We start from the raw sequence: 17,087 nt of genomic DNA, 5'->3' as shown, positions 1-17,087 counted from the left end.
AGGAAGAAGGAAAGAGGAGGAAGGGGGGCGGGAGGAGAGGGAGGGGGAGGGGGAGAGGGGGAGGGAGGGGAGAGCAGGAGGGGGAGGGGGGAGAGGGGGGGGGAGGAGGGAGAGAGAGAAGAAAGTTTATCCCAGAGCCAAAAAATATATTTTCTTATGCTTAACCAAGTTCAAGGTGGAGTTGTTCTAATACTTGCCACTGAGAAGCCCTATAATATAGAAACAAGAACCACCTGTACACCTGGATTCACATTAGCCACCCCTACCTGCCCCCGCTTAGTACACACAGTGCCTAACGCTAGTCAGAGCATCAATGACCACACTTACAAGGTGTGATGCATTCCAAAAGCAAAAACAATTCTCCAAAAGCATGTTCCACTAGTCTTCTATCTCCCCGGAGAAGGTTCTTTGCGGACTTCTTTAGGACAATGATTCACAGGCCCCAGTGCCCCCGGAACCATCTGTGAAGCTTTTCTTTCCTTCATTCAAGTGGACACACAGGCTCTACCTAGTACCTACTGAATGTTCAGAAGCGGAGCCTAAATATATGTAGTTTTTTCCCCTCCAAAGTGCCCAAGTCTTTTTCAAGCACATGGGAAAAAAAAAAATGCTACTTTAGACCTTGAATAGCAATATGCCGACTGGTGGTTAAATATCGTTAAGGCCTCCATCCGTGTCTTAGCTGAATCTTCCTCTCCATGGCGCCAGTTTTGTTTTTTTGTTTGTTTCTTTTTGCGGTATGCGGGCCCCTCACTGTTGTGGCCTCTCCCATTGCGGAGCACAGGCTCCGGACGCGCAGGCTCAGCGGCCATGGCTCACGGGCCCAGCCGCTCCGCGGCATGTGGGATCTTCCCGGACCAGGGCACGAACCCGTGTCCCCTGCATCGGCAGGCGGACTCCCAACCACCGCACCACCAGGGAAGCCCATGGCGCCAGATTTAATAACTCAATACATGCTCAATCAATATAAACTGTTATTAATATCTAGACTAAAACTTTACTGTCTGTGGGTGGTAAGGTGGACTGGCATTAGCCAATTCTGCTACAATAATACCAATTACTACTTGATATATTATCACACTATCAATGTTATTACTATGTGCCAGGAACTGTTTTTTAGCATTGTACACGGACCATTTTTGTTTCAGTTAAGCATCCATAAACCTGAGGGAGGAACTACCGTTATCCTCATCTGGCCAGTGAAGAAATTAAGCCCAGAGAGGGTAAATAATCTGACCTGGGTCACACAGTAAAGCCATTACACTGCCCTGCTTTATCTTATGCACCTTGATCCTCATCTTTACTGATTTCTTTGCTCTTTCCTCTTTGATTCTTTATCTTCCTCTCATTTTATGTCTTCACAGTTGATCAAGTAGTGGTTACCTTCCCCCACAAAACCCCCAGGACTCTCACCAGGATGATTGCCAACATCCAAGGGCTCATTTCCTGTTCTGACAAGCTTGAAAAGGCTCCAGGGCAGGAGCTTCAATTACCGTTTCCTTCCTAGACCCTCTCACAGACCAAAGTCAAGAATAATCAAGGAACTCCCATATGACACAGCAATTCCACTCCTGGGTCTATATCTGAAAGCAACAACAGTAATGCAAAAAGATACACGCACCCCCAGTGCTCACAGCAGCACGATTTACAATTGCCAAGATACGGAAGCAACCTAAATGTACATCAACAGGTGAATGGATAAAGAAGATGTGTGTGTGTGTGTGTATCTACACACACACACACACACACACACACACACACAATGGAATACTACTGAAAAAGAGTGAAATTGTGCCATTTGCAGCAACATGGATGGACTTGGAGGGTATTATGCTAAGTGAAGTTAAGTCAGACAGAGAAGGACAAATACTGTATGGTATCACTTATACAGGGAATCTAAAAACTACAACAAACTAGTGAATATAACGGAAAGAAGTAAACTCTCACAGATACAGAGAACAAACTAGTGGTTACCAGTGGGGAGAGAAAAGGAGGAGGGGCAATATAAGGGTAGGAGAGTAAGAGGTACAAACTATTACATATAAAATAAGCTACAAGGATATATTGTATAACGTGGGGAATATAGCCAATATTTTATAATAATTATAAATGGAGTATGACTTAAAAATCGTACATCACTATATTGAACATCTGTAACTTTATAATATTGTATACCAACTATAACTCAATAAAAAAAACAAACAGCAATGAAAAGAATAATCGAGGATAGACTTCATTCATCGCTCGTCACAATCCTGAGAGAGGGAGTTACCACTGCCCATTTCTCATCTCTTTACAGATGAGAAAACTGAGGTGCAGAGCCCAAGACTCACAATTCTGGCCCTTGGGGAGACTGATGCTTCAGTGGCCATCCTCTAACAGGCATAGAGCATGGGGAGAAAGGATCAGCCTTTCACCCTCCCATGAGAGCACCCTTCAAATCAGCCTGGGGGTCCCGCTCTCTGGCAAGAAGCTTGGTGGGGTTTTCTGTTTGTTTTTTTGTTCAATGAAACCTAGATATGCTTTATTAGGATGAAAGAATTTTACATTTGTTTTAAATATCAAAATAACACAAAGAACTAGTTCAATATATAACACCCTTCCTAGTCTTCACAGAGAACTGAATTTTTCTAGAGAGACACTGGTACTCAGGAAACACGACACAGTCAAAATATCTATAAAACTCACAAGATACTTTACACAGTTGCCAAAATGATGAATCTTGATATTTTAGATTTTTCTTTGTAATTGTTTTTAAAAGAGTCTTTAGTGATTAAAAACAAAACTTAGGATTGGAGACTGAAAGCTAAGTTCAAAGGCATTTCCACTTTAGTGTACATCATAAATCCCGTCATCAGAACACCTTGGCAATTTTTTTTTAAAAAAGACTGCCTGGCATTTTGCTAAAAGTGTTGTTATGAGCAAATAATCATCTTCTCACATCATGTCTGAAAGGAGCATACAGGAAAGAGGAAAAAAAAAAATCTTTTTCCCCTTGATGAAACAAGGCATAACCTAAGAAAACATCTCTGATTTGGGTCAGCCTGTGTCCAAAAACTTGTAAATAGAACCCAGTCTAATCCTTAACCTCACGTGATCCTGTCAAGTGACCAAAAAGTGCCAAGGGGGTGTGTGTCACGCAGCAAACCTCTGCTGGTTAACGAGGCCCCACAAAGCAGGAGAGCCTGCGTTCTTTCTGCCTGTCTGGACTAAGGTCATTTAACTTCAGCCCTTTTATGAATGGAAATCTTTCTAAAGACTACCGGGCAGCCAGCAACCAGCAACAGACAACTCAATGGCGGAGCTTTCTGAGTCATAAAATACTTCCGAAAAAAAAAAGGAGATCAAAGTGTTCCCCTACTGCCTATTGAAACCAACTGCTACCAAAGCTCCTTTCAGGGACCTGGGCTCTCCGGAGAATGGGTCCCTGCCGTCAGAGTCCGAAAAGGCCACCACTATGAAAGAGACAATGGGGACATCAGGGCAGCCAGCCGTGGAAGAGAAACTCCACTTATGGTTTAATTGTTGCAGACAAAGCAAAAGGAAAGGAAGGAAGACCAAGTGACAAAACTGGGCGGTGCATCGGCAGTCAAGGCTGGAGGGATTTCGTGGTACATATTCCACTCTGAGCCCCTGATGTGATGCTGAGGCTGGATCCTAGTCAGAGACTGGACAGAAGATGCCAAAGGAACAGCACAGCTCTCTACCACTCCCGCCAGCGGGGCCCCCTGCTGAGGTGATTAATCAGAGGTAAGGCACCCACGTATCACAGATCTGGGCACAAATGCTATATGGGTGGCATTTTTGCATGCCTCTTGCTTTGATCTTCATATTGGAGCTGAGTGTCCAGAGTTTAAGCAAGAGGTGCGTTTTCCCAACTGGAAGACGTACGCGGTAACTGGATTCATCTGGTACCAATAAAGTACAAATAATCTCAGACCTAAGAATCGTTCTTTCATGGTGAACCATGGAACCGTGGGCAAGTTGTGGATGGAAGCATGGCTTAAAAGAGGGGATGGGGAAGCAGTCAAATTAGTATCAAAATCCCACCGCTCGGAGCTTCACAATGCACATTAGAAGGTGAGAAATGTATTAGAGCAAAGACACTTGCTTAATAAAAGTTTCCCGAATTTTATCGGAATGTATGACCAGGATACCACTTAGAGGGTCATAAAACCCTTTTATGGCTGGAATACCTCTTAGTTAGAAATCAATACATAATATTATAGTACCTCTTTTGGGAATTAGTGCTTTGGTGATTTTCTTGTCACTACCAGACTATGAAGAGAGGTTCCTTGAAAAAGAGTTTCCATAGTCAAATAAGTTAGGGAAACTTTTTAAACAGAGTTAAGCAAATGTCTTTAACATAGGACATTTCTGAGTTGTTAACATCCTGATCTAAAACCATACTCCATGAACCCTTTGTTCCAGGGCTCCACTGCATCACAGCCTGGTTCAGAATAAAATAGCATTTCTCGGTCTAATATCACCACTCCATTTCTTCCTTAGAATGAAATCCAGTGACACGGAATACAGCATCCACCTTGCTTGCAGCTTCTTCCACCCTGTGCCCTGAACAGTGCCTGACATAACAGAAGCCCGTCAATACTTGAATGACAGTCATTCAATGTATCATTCCAGTCAGTTCTCCAAATGTGACATTTCTACTAAGTTGCAGAAATCGGCTCAGTCTGTCAAACCAACAGCAATTAAGAAAAAAAAACTTGCCTATATGTCCAATGTCTTAATCCAATGGTTCTCTAATGTTAATACGTATTAGAATCACTTGGAGAATTAAAAATACATACTCCTGGGCCCAGCCTCCCTGACCTTCTGTTGTATGTAGAGATATTGACATTTTCAACACCTCAGGTTAAGCTAATCCAGCTAACCACACTCTGAAAATTACCGTCTTCCTGAAAAAGGAATGCCGAGGTAGAAAAAATGGGGGCAAAAGGGTCTTTGAGATCTCCTAGTAGGTAGGAAGAAAGACAAAGGTTTGTCCTAGCATCCCAGACAACGAAATTAAGAAATACAGGTGAAAGTCATAAGAAGGCAGGTTGTATGTAGTTCAACATCAAGATGAAGGGTCTCCTGACAATGGCCTAGGCTTCCTGGATGTAATGACAGTTTCATCAACGTGGTGGTCAAGGAGATGCTGGGTATGGTCAAAAGAACGTGCGTGACAGAGAGTGATTAGATAGGGCTCATCTGCAACCCTGAGATTCTGGGACAAAGTTCTGCAAACCTACATAACCTTCACAGGGTGTAAGGCAGCCAGGCACAGGGGGCAGCGGTGAGCTGGAGAGAGCTTGTTCCTGTTGAAAGGCATTCAAAATTTAAAAAACTTAAAAGCAGGGGCTTCCCTGGTGGCGCAGTGGTTGAGAGTCCGCCTGCCGATGCAGGGAACATGGGTTCGCGCCCCGGTCTGGGAGGATCCCACATGCCGCAGAGCAGCTGGGCCCGTGAGCCATGGCCGCTGGGCCTGCGCGTCCCCGGAGCCTGTGCTCCGCAGCGGGAGGGGCCGGAGGCCCGCATACAGCAAACAAACAAACAAACAAACAAAAAACTTAAAAGCTTTTGCACAGCAAAGGATACCATAAACAAGACGAAAAGACAACCCTCAGAATGGGAGAAAATATTTGCAAACAAAGCAACTGACAAAGGATTAATCTCCAAAATATACAAGCAGCTCATGCAGCTCAATATCAAAAAAAACAACTCAATCCAAAAATGGGCAGAAGACCTAAATAGACGTTTCTCCAAAGAAGATATACAGATTGCCAACAAACACATGAAAGGACGCTCAACATCATTAATCATTAGAGAAATGCAAATCAAAACTACAATGAGATATCACCTCACACAGGTCAGAATGGCCATCATCAAAAAATCTACAAACAATAAATGCTGGATAGGGTGTGGAGAAAAGGGAACTGTTGGTGGGAATGTAAACTGATACAGCCACTATGGAGAACAGTATGGAGGTTCCTTAAAAAACTAAAAATAGAACTACCATACAACCCAGCAATCCCACTACTGGGCATATACCCAGAGGAAACCATAATTCAAAAAGACACGTGCAACCCCAATGTTCATAGCAGCACTATTTACAATAGCCAGTCACAGAGGCAACCTAAATGTCCGTCAACAGAGGAATGGATAAAGAAGCTGTGGTGCATATATACAATGGAATATTACTCAGCCATAAAAAGGAACGAAATCGGGTCATGTGTAGAGACGTGGATGGATCTAGAGACATACAGAGTGAAGTCAGAAACAGAAAAACAAATGTTGTATATTAATGCATATATGTGGAATCTAGAAGAATTTTATAGATGACCTAATTTGCCAAGCAGAAATAGAAACACAGACATAGAGAACAAATGTACAGATACCAAGGGGGAAAGGAGAGGGGTGGGAGGAATTGGGAGATTGGGATTGACACATGTACACTATTGATACTATGTATAAAACAGACAACTGATGGGAACATACTGTAGAGCACAGGGAACTCTACTTAATGCACGGTGATGTCCTAAATTGGAGGGAAATCCAAAAGGGACGGGATCTATGTATATGTATGGCTGATTCATTTTGCTGTGCGGTAGAAGCTAACGTAACATTGTAAAGCAACTATACGCCAATAAAAATTTTAAAGAACACCCCCTCCAGACATAACAGGAGGCAGGATTCACTCGTGGAAGTTTGCAACTCCTGTTTGATGGATTATTCCAAGTAAATAACTGCCTACTTAACTCCTGAATAAAATGAGACCCATCGTGTGTGGGGGGTACATTTTAAGAGACTATTTCGAGTATAGTTTAATTCTGAATTACTGAATTCCCTGCCGGAGAAATCCTAACCGGAATATGTATGTATGCAAATATATTTCACTATTAGAACCCCTCCACCCTCTCTCGCTCGCTCTTGGAGTTTCCCTAACAAGTCAAGTTAATGGTTAGCTTTCCTGTCAGTACTCTATTATCTAAAGGGGACTTCTCACTTTTTTTAATACACACTGATGCACACTAGGAAATTGCTAGAACCTTGAAAGTCACTCTGATGCCAGTTGCCAGCACCTGTCTCGGGGAAACACCAATGGAGACACTTCAGGTGAAAGAAGATTCATCTCAGTCTCCTTCACCTCATGTCAGTTTCTGTATTCGTGCCAGAAGAGTCGTTTATCTCTTCTGGCTTGTGAACTCTGACACGCGTGTAAGAGACCTGCCCATCCACCAAGCATGTCAGAGACCTGCCCATCTCCTGAAGCCTTGAATCATCCACTATTCTGAATGCATTACAGCACTTGCTAATTCACTTTAGGAACCCCCTGTCTGACCAAAGAAGGTGAGCAGTGTTCATGGGTTCTGGGTAGCTAGAAGGAAAAATTCTTCCTCCTGGAGTGATGATTTTCCTCCATCCCCATCTCTCAATGGGCCTAGAGAAGAGATTCCTCAATGTGGAGCCTCAAGTGATTTCCCAGGGTTCACTATTGCTATTCAACAGTGTTTCATATGCAAGTCAATGCATCGTTAGAGACGCAAAGCCATGATATCAAAGATGCTAAGTTGGCAAAGGTGTTTTTGCTCAGAAGCCTCGTTTCTCTTCACAAAGAAAGGAAAAAGCACCACAGTTTGGGCTGAAAACATATACAGGAGTCCTCCACTTTCGCAAGTTTGCTTTATGTCACTTCGCTTTTACGAAAAACCCAATTAGCACCTGGTTTTTGCTAACCAAAAGGAATCCGAAGAGGATTTTCGTTTTTATGGAAAAGAAAACCAAAGCAAAATAGCGATCAGCGTGGTCAGTGTTTGTTGGTTTTGCACCTAACCCTTATACAGGCAGCGCTCACCCTAAGCAGTGAGAGTGGCACTGCCCAGCTCCTTCCCCAGGAACTGCACTAAGAATCTCTGCATCAAGCCACTGTAGCTCTGAACTATGTCTGTGAGCACTTGTGCTTTATGTCAATTTATTTTGTGCATTCATTGCCAAGATGTGTCCTAAGGTAATTGCTTCTTTGCTTTTGTCATTTTGGCTTACGAAAGACTTCATAGGGACACTCTACTTTCAGATAACAGGGAAAACCTGTATAATACTTCTTGTCCATATATGATATCACAAAAGAGGGTATACAAGTGGCCAGTAGGCATAAGAAAGGATACTCAACTTCATTAACCATCAGAACGATGCAAACTAAACCCACTGTGTGATACTGCTTCACGTCCATCAATGGGAGTGGCAAAAATGGAAAAGACAGACAACAGCCAAGTGTTGATGAGAATGTGGAGCAACTGGAACTCTTATACACTGCTGATGGCCGTGTAAATTAGTGCAACCACTCTGAAAAGCTGTTTGGCTGAATCTAGGAAAAGAGCGGCAAGTGCAGTTCCTGGGGAAGGAGCTGGGCGGTGCCACTCTCCCTGCTTAGGGCGAGTGCTGCCTGTATAAGGGCTAGCTGCAAAACCAACAGACGAACACTGACCACACTGCTCGCTATTTTGCTTTAGGGAAAACATATATATTAACCTATGACCCAGCAACTTCAGTCTTTGGTATGTTTCCAACAGAATGTGTCCATAAGCTCACCAAAAGGCATAGACGAGAATGTTTAGTATTACTCCTCCTAACAGCCCCAAACTGGAAACAATTTAAATGCCACCAACAATTAGATGGAAACAATGTAGAATATTCATACAGAGGAATTATTGTATGACCATCTCTTAGGTAAAAAATTTTTAAATAGGCGAACTTAAGCTATGTTACAAATTAGGACAGTGGTTACTTCTGGTGGACAGACACTGGAAGGGGATGTGGGGTACCGGTCTTCTGGGACACTGGTAATGTCCTGTTTGATCTGGTTGTTGGTTACAGCGGTGTGAACTTTGTAAAAATTCACTAGGCTGTACTCCACGATTTTTGCATTTTTCTGTACATACATTTTTGCACTTTTCTGTATATACATTATACCTCAATAGAAGTTACAGACGTTAATACAGAGCAGTGTCTCAGCTTCTCATTTGTGGCTTTGTCCTCTTCCTTGTTTTATTTTTCTTATTGTTTGATTGAGGATGGCTGTGTCTGTATTTTGCTGCTGTTCGGCAGGGACTTGGGGAGGTGGGTAATGCAAGGGGGATAAGCTTGATCCTCTCCCTACCCCATGCCCCATGGGCCCAAACAATTGGATAATTGGAGTCAGATGCCTAGAGATGGCCGTGGTCTTAGAAATAATTTCACATGGCTCAGGAGAGGAAACTGAGGCCTACAGAACTAAAGTTAATTAAGTATATGTGGCTGGCTTGTTGAAAAGTAGGAAGAGATTGTGAGTTTCACGATTTCAATTTATAACAGCCTTATAAAAAAGAATGAAATGCTATTTGCAGCAACATGGATGGCCCTAGAGATGATCATACTAAGTGAAGTAAGTCAGACAAAGAAAGACAAATACCATATGATTTTGCTTATATGTGGAATCTAAAAAAATGATACAAATGAACTTATTTACAGACAAGAAACAGACTCACGGACTTTGAAAACAAACTTATGGTTGCCAAAGTGGAAAGGTGGGGGGGAGGGATAAATTAGGAGTTTAGGTTTAACATATAAACACTACTATATATAAAATAGATAATCAACAAGGACCTACTGTATAGCACAGGGAACTCTACTCAATATTCAGTAATAACCTACATGGGAAAAGAATCTGAAAAAGAATGCATATATGTGTATGTATATGTATAACTCAGTCACTTTGCTGTACACCTGAAACTAACACAACATTGTAAATCAACTACAGTCCAATATAAAATAAAAATTGAATTAAAAAGATAAAAACAAACAAAAATCAGATTGGTACGCAAAGAAAAAAAATTATATCGGCCTTATACACGGGCAGATGTGGTTGCCAATGACTTCTTTCACCTTCAGCCCAAGATGGAACTTTTTAACTTGCCTCATTCTATGTGTTAAGTGGTCATTCCCTGTTCAAAAGTGAATCTCCTTCTTAGGAGAAACAACCTAACATCTATGAATATGGGATAATTGGGCAGATTTCCTATCACTCACAGAAAGTGGAATATCGAGCGCGTTAACCACGGGGAGACTAAGCTCCTTCCAAGAGCTGCTGTAGCACTTTCCACGTAGGAAGTCACTTTATCCCCACGGTGCTGTAAACCCTCTTGTTATTCCCATTGTAGAGAGAGAGACACTAAGACACAGAGAGATTCATAACTTGCCCATGGTCCTACTAGTAAGGGCTGGTATGAAAGATGAACTTGGACAGACTACTCTTCACCACTGGGGTATCTGGAATGGGATAGTTTAAGCCACTGTGATGGAGGGCCTAACCTCCTTCTGAAGACATAAGGATACTGGAAGACAGGAGAGAGGGAAAAGAGGGGGACGTTCCCAAACGAGCAAGAGACTCATGACAACCAAACCAACCAAACAACAAAAACAAGATATATTCACGTGTGTGTGGGCTGCCTAGGTGCGTCTAACTATCTTAGAACATATAGGTCACTAGTAAGCCATATTGTTCATTTAAACAGATCCAGCTTAGCCAGGAATTGTTAAATCTTTGCTTCACTCTATAGTTTAAAGACCATACGAAAAAATATCATAACTCTGGTTGTGATGAAAGATTTTAACTACATGTCAAGTCACAATATGAAAACAAACAAGTTAAATAATAAAGTTTCAGCTAGCCAAGAACACGGGAGTCTTCATTCACCAGCGCCTAAGCCCCTCTCTCTTGCTCAGTCACGATGTATCACGTACATTACACTAACTACATCCTCAGCTGGGCTTTCTCACATTTTCCTTCTTCTAGCCACGCCAGAGCATGACCATGGTGTGTCTCAACACACACAAACTCTTCTGTCAGTTACAGACACTTCTCAATTGCAACACAAGATGAAATCAACGCAGATCACCATTTATTGTCTCACAGATGACTGAATCCTGAGACAAGCATCATTTATACCAATATTCTTGATCTCGAGCCCAACACTTGAGGATTACACAAGAGGAAATAACGCTTGTCCCAAATCTTTTTAAGTGTCCTGCCTTCCTGGATGCCACACTTAATCCCACCAGCCCCTGAACACACCACATCACACTCAGAAAGGACGCCTTATGTGAGCAGGACAACATGAACAGATTAGTTGAAAGAAAACAAGAGGCCTCCCTTCCACAGGGAAGGTTGGGCTTCCCAGGGCAGTGAACACACTTTTGCATTAAATACAGTTTTCCCTGTTTCAAAGCACTGTAGAGGCACGCAGCTTGTTAGATTTATATAAAGCCTGGTCTCTCAAGACTTTCCAAAGCGAATGGCATCCATCAAATTAATTTCCTTGGGGGATCGTCTCAAACATGGAAAATGAAGAGGCCCAGACCATTAAACATCAAAAGAACGTTCTAAATGGTAATTAAAGTTCTTTTAGATAGATTTTCTTTTTCTGGGAGATTAGATTAATTCAATTGAGAATATTATACGTATCAAAGCTGACAGTGTGAATGTGTGGAGTTGGCTGCAAGGGCACTTAGGATTGCAGATATCTGTTCATTCCAGTTACACAAGACACAGGAAAGAGGGAGTAGGGGTGCTTACCAAGCCGGCACATGTAGACACAGCGACGGAGGACAAGCTGTCGTTTCTGATAAATCCCTGATAGAAACATCTTGGCACCACGGGTTCCCGAGTCTCTGAAGCACCATCTTTTCCAAGTACCTGGACGATAAAGTGACTGCTCAAGATTGCCGAGGGCTTAAGTTCTAAGTGTAGTTCCTGTCCAAATGCTGAAAATCGGTAATGCAGGGAGCTGCTGGCACTCTGCGTCGACCGCTTCTTCCTGCCGCTGTGCAAAATGTCGTGTGAAACATACGACCCGCCCGAGTCCACTTCTACCGGCGTGACAAAGACGTAATCTGCAATGGGAAAGGTTTCGCTGTCAGCACCCACAGCCCACAGTGCCCGAGGGTCCCTTTCCAAAAGGCTGGCAAAGAGCAACACACAGCTGAAAGATACTTGTTCTATGGCCACGCACCTAAACTACATATAATTCAGAGCAGCTCATGACAAGGAGAATTGTGTGATCTTGACAATTAGCTCTGCCACAGCAATTCCTACAGAAACTAAAAGTCAAGCACCATCTTGTTGAACGTCAAGAATGTTTCTGGAAAATGCCACAACTCTCATGGTCTGCAGAGAGAGATGGACTTTTTATATATTAGTCATAGAGTCATCCATACATAAAAATTGATTTGGGGGAGACGGTATTAATAACTATAAAACCCACAAAGCCAAGAAAGGAACACTTTTTTCCAAGATGATACCTTTGTGCTTAAACTACATTGGGAGCATTGGGGTGGGGGGGACAGAGTTTAAATTTCAAATGTAACTCACAGCACTGAGCAACCTGAGATGAATTCTCAGGTAATTAACAAGTAACTGTAGTGTTATGTTTCCAATATTAATTATATGTGATAATAAAACTCCAGCACTTGTATCACTCAGCGTTTTACAAAGGAGCTTTCCCTGGGACAATTCCATTTAATTGTAAGCATAAAATAGAGTGGATACATAAAAATGCCTCGAAATTGTCAGAACTTCCCACTACAGTCTGTTGCTGAAAATTGCTCAGACATGTTGGTGGGGGCGTGTCAGATCAGGGGACACCTGGAAAGACGTGTTTAAAAATACCTTCACCGTTGCTCCCTAGAGCAGCGCTAATTACTGCTTGTCCCAGAGAAGAGAAGTTAAACAACTTGCTGCTTGAAAATACGAGGCTAGCAAACTGTTTTCTATCACACGACATTGAAACTGAAAAGTATCATCCCACAAGATGATCTGGAACATGCCCTCTGCGCATTAAAAAACGCTCTGTATTTCCATTTTCTAGGCACAGAATGGGAAACTAATTTGGACCGTGTTTAGAAAGATTCTGAATAACCAAGAGGCATGTTTGAGTCACTTGGGTCCTTGGTTACTGGAGGAGGAAAAGCAAGAGGAATTTCCCTTTTCCCAAAATAGTCAACAACCGGAAAAAAGAAAAAAAAAACAAGAAGAGAAAAGAAAGGAAAAAGCTAAGGAATGAACAGAAGCCCTGTAGCTAGCAGGGATCAACGAGTGATATTATAATTGGTCCTACATTTTAAAAAAAAATCCGAATATGACAATAATTTTCAACTATGTTCTGTGTATGAACCATCTGTTACTCATATTGCTTGAGAAATTCATTCTTACAATGTTCTTGCCGTTCTCCCCCATTTTCTTCTTCACTCCTTTAACTAGAAATACTATCTAATTGACATGCATATTAAAAAGCAATTGAAAAAAATGTTTTCCTCTTAACCTTAAAAAAATTGAGCGGGATATACATGATTTCTCTTCTCTTAAAAATTGCTACTATGCCACCTTCCTGGTATGTGGCTTTTGATTAAACACAGCTTTTTCTTAGGGACAAACCACCTTCTCCCTCCCCCATACTAAAACCTAATTGTGAAAACCATCCCTGACATGTGCTCAGACACAGTCTCTGTAAGCTGATTCTTACCTCCTTGACCAAAGCCATCTGAAACTCTGCCTGCTCTTAGCTGGGAGAACACGCAGAAGCCTTATCCAGCCAGCGGTCTGCAGAATCAGCCTGCAAAGCCCCCCACCCAGACACCTGCTACTAGTTTGTTTCCAAGGGGAGAATGAACAAGCAAGCTGATGGTAATATTCAGTCCTTGATGGGAAGAGGGGCAGTCAGGGCCCCCGTAGTGAGTGATCTGATTAATCGGCTCAGGGGCTACCTAAAGATGAGGTCCTTACAGGTGGTAGCTGGAATGGAGGGGACCTCCAGCCATTTGGCCCTGATGAAACAATGAGGGCTTGTTTTAGAAACTGCAGCCAGCTTTTCTGGTTGGACAAAAGGCGAATTTCTCAAGGGCAAGTTCCTGGCTCTCCCCTGTCCCCTCACTCACCCACTCCCTGGTGGCACAGCCTTTCTCCATGACTCTGCCATCCCCCCTCTCCCCAGTATGATCCCTGGTCCCCTGAGAGGAGGAGATAAGCCTGCAAGACTAAAAAATGATAAAACCCCGGCTAGACATCAAGGTCTTGCTATAGAAACCTTGGATCAGGAATCAGCTGTTCTCCAGTAGCCCATGGGAACAATGGAAACAAGGATTTTCCTTCCAGGTGCCAGGGAGAAGTTAATAAATGACAGAAGTAAAGAGTGTTCTGGAAGTTTGAAGCGAGGGAACTTCAAAGGAGATAAAGCAAAACCCCCCGCCCCCCCCCCACCAGAGGCTACCTGCTTTCCTCTCTCTAAAAGTGATCTTTGGGAATCAATAATACGAGGGAAGAGAAAAGGGAGAAAGAAGGAAGGAAAGGGAGAAAGGGGACAGGAGTGAAGGGTGGGGGGAGGAAGATGGGGGAGAGGAAAGATGGAGGAGGAAAGAAGACGGGGGAAGAAGGGGGCATGTCCTTTCCCGGAAGAGGAAGGAGATGAGGAAGGTGCCCTTTGATATCAGCTACCTAGTCAATGCCCACTCACTTTCTAATTTCTCACCGCAGCACCGATTTTTTTTTTTTTTTAAACCAGCCGTCTGTGAACGAGGGCAAGTATTGTTTTCTCATTTATGTGACTTGCAGCTTGAGGCACTGATTCTTCCGATAAGTTCAGAGTCCGGGCCACATCCCCCTCTTCAAACAGGAACCGTTTCCAGGACGCGCGCACACCTGCCCCGTGGGGGGGAGGGGTGGCCTCGTCTGCCCTTTCTCTCTTTGGGGGGAAGGAAGGGACAAAGTGCCTGGAGAGGCCCTTCTGCGGTGGGGCGCGGGGGGGGGGCGGCGAATACGAACCGTGGTTTAATCCGCTGCCGCCGCCGCCTCGGCTGTCACTGGCTAAGGCTGCGGCGACCGACGCACAGCAAAGGCAGCAGAGCTGGAGCGCCTGCAAGAGAAAAGGTGACACCGTGCGTGAGGGGCGCGGCGGGGCTGGGGTCCCCGGCCACCCGCCATCGGCGCCTCCCCGCCGGGCACCTGCCTTGGCCACGCGCCCCCGTCCCGCCGGCCCCCACGGCGGGCCCGAGCGGGCGGCGGGGAGGGCGCACGCGAGCAGGAGGGCGCACTCCATGGTCAGGTGCGGGCGCGGCGGCTGCGGGCGGCGCACATCCTCCCCGCCGCCCCGGAGCGCGGCGCTCCAGGTGCGGCGCCAGGTGGGAGCCGCCGCCGCTCACATCGCGGGCCGGGCGCGCCGGGCCTCCCCGGCTCCGGCAGCTCGCGCGCCCTCCCTCCCGCCGGCGCCGGCCTGCACAGCGCCGCCTGCGGCTCCTGGAGGCGGCACGGGGGAGCCCCGGACCAGGGCTGGCGCGCGCCTCCGAGCGCAGACGGCCGGGGGACTCTGTTCGCGCCTGCCCTCCCGTCCGTGCGTCTGTCTGTGTCGGGGTGAGCGTCTGAGGCTCCCGGGGCCAGTAGAGCCAGCTGGCTCCTCCAGCGCGCCGGAGCCGAGCGCCCGCCTCTCCACCGCACGGTGATTGGCGACCAGCGGCTCCCGGGCCCGTCCGAGCCCCCGGGCTGGTGCAAGGGCGTGGGATTCCCCGCTCCCGCTCCGAGGGAGGGGGCGCACGGGGAGGGGAGGCTGGGGGAGAGGAAGGGGGAGGGAGGGAGCGACCGCCGAGGGAGGGAGGAGAGCGCCCTGGGCCAGGCTGGGAAAGCGTCACTGAAGCGCACGGAGGGATGAGCCGAGCAGGGCGGCACTCAGGTGAGTGGCGCGACTTCTCTCGCTGCCGGTGCAGACTTCTGTTTTACAAGTCTCCTGGCAAGACAGCCCAGGTATTTAGCGTTCTCAGTACCTCCAAAGGGCCAGCTGCCCTCCTTTGCTTTATCTCGCTCACCTCGGACCCTCTCCTTGCAAAGGTGGGCCTTATTAACCCCTTGATAAGGTTGAGGAAACCGGGCTTGGCTGGGCTCCAGAGTACCTCGCTACCCAAAGAGTAATCCCGGTAACTCGCAAATCTCAGGCGGCCTGGAGGGCTGGAAGCAAGAGCCTTGCCACCGGCTGCAGCTGTGAAAACCCAGGCTGGCTGGCGGTGGCCTCACCTCTTCAAGTGACCGCGTTTCCAGCTCCTCAAGATTGAATCCTGGCCCCAGACCCCGCAACGTGCAGAAATGAGCCGTAACATACACTGCTGCGATCGCCATGAATGCGCATCCCCTCTGCTGGGTGCCTGCCGATTACACACCACATTTATTTGATCTTTTGATCCCCACTGTTTGCAGTGATGAACAAAATATATTCTCCTCACAGGCCAATGGAAAAGACCCTCAAGGGATAACTCGACAATACCAGAACCAAAATGATCCCAAATAGCCTACAGGAAAAGAATGGGGTCCTAAATTAGAAAGAATAAGAGCAGAATCTAATTTAATTGGAGGGGGTCTAAGAGTGGGTGTGTAAGTGTAAGATGTCTGTTAGGAGCTGACATTTCAAAGAGGACCAAAGAGAGGGGGTCAGTTTTATAAAGAAAGAAAGGAGTGAGGTCCTGCATGTCCGGAGACAGAGCACAGGCCAGAGGGAGAGACAGAAACAGCAGATGGCCAGGTCAACAGGACCTTGTGGGCTGTGGGTGAAGCATGTAAGAAACTTAGATTTAAGGGGCGTGTGTGTGTGTGTGTGTGTGTGTGTGTGTGTGTTCAGAGTCTGTTTCACTGGATGCATCTGTGAAGGTCTAAAGCTGGGGCTAGAAAAGCAGAGAAGGTGGCACAGCTTCTGTTTGGAAAGGCCTCACAGTGAGAAAATCTAGGTTAAATCACGTGGGTTTCACGACGTAATCTGTTTAAGCTCTCGTGGCCTCCATTTTATAATCTGTAAAACGGGAGTTAAGCACAATATAGCAAAAGCATCACAAGGATGAAGTGAATGTTCTTCTGAGCCCTTTATAAGTGGGCTTTAAAAATAAGAACAGATGATACCCGGAATTTCTTTTACTTATCCATCTTATGTCACACTTGAATGAGCATCAAAATCACCCATGATGCTGGCTTTAAAATACAGATGCCTGGGCCACCAGCCATGGACATTCTGATTCAGGAGATT

The 17,087-nt window shown here is 45.3% G+C and overlaps 1 protein-coding gene across 2 annotated transcripts in view; it reads right to left on the bottom strand.

Annotated features, from left to right (window-relative positions):
- Window positions 1–16,203, bottom strand: part of ADAMTS18 (ADAM metallopeptidase with thrombospondin type 1 motif 18) — a 158,203-nt gene extending 142,000 nt beyond the window's left edge. Inside the window, exons 1-3 of one of the 2 annotated variants that reach the window (XM_029245788.1) lie at window positions 16,091–16,203; window positions 14,852–14,942; window positions 11,612–11,928 (exon numbers count right to left, since the gene is read on the bottom strand). In XM_029245788.1, coding sequence (XP_029101621.1) covers window positions 11,612–11,928; window positions 14,852–14,942; window positions 16,091–16,192 — 510 coding nt within the window. In that variant the 5' untranslated portion in view covers window positions 16,193–16,203. Of the gene's footprint in view, window positions 1–11,611; window positions 11,929–14,851; window positions 14,943–15,035; window positions 15,126–16,090 lie in introns of those variants that run through there. The other variant, XM_029245795.1, reaches the window with a different exon arrangement.
- Between the last annotated feature and the right edge of the window lie 884 nt (window positions 16,204–17,087).

Source organism: Monodon monoceros, unplaced genomic scaffold (assembly GCF_005190385.1).
Source record: "Monodon monoceros isolate NGI ecotype Baffin Bay Population unplaced genomic scaffold, NGI_Narwhal_1 Super_Scaffold_10, whole genome shotgun sequence".
In the NCBI taxonomy this organism is placed as follows: domain Eukaryota; kingdom Metazoa; phylum Chordata; class Mammalia; order Artiodactyla; family Monodontidae; genus Monodon; species Monodon monoceros.
The sequence above is the reverse complement of the archived record's forward strand: the minus strand, read 5'-3'. Positions and strand labels throughout refer to the sequence as shown.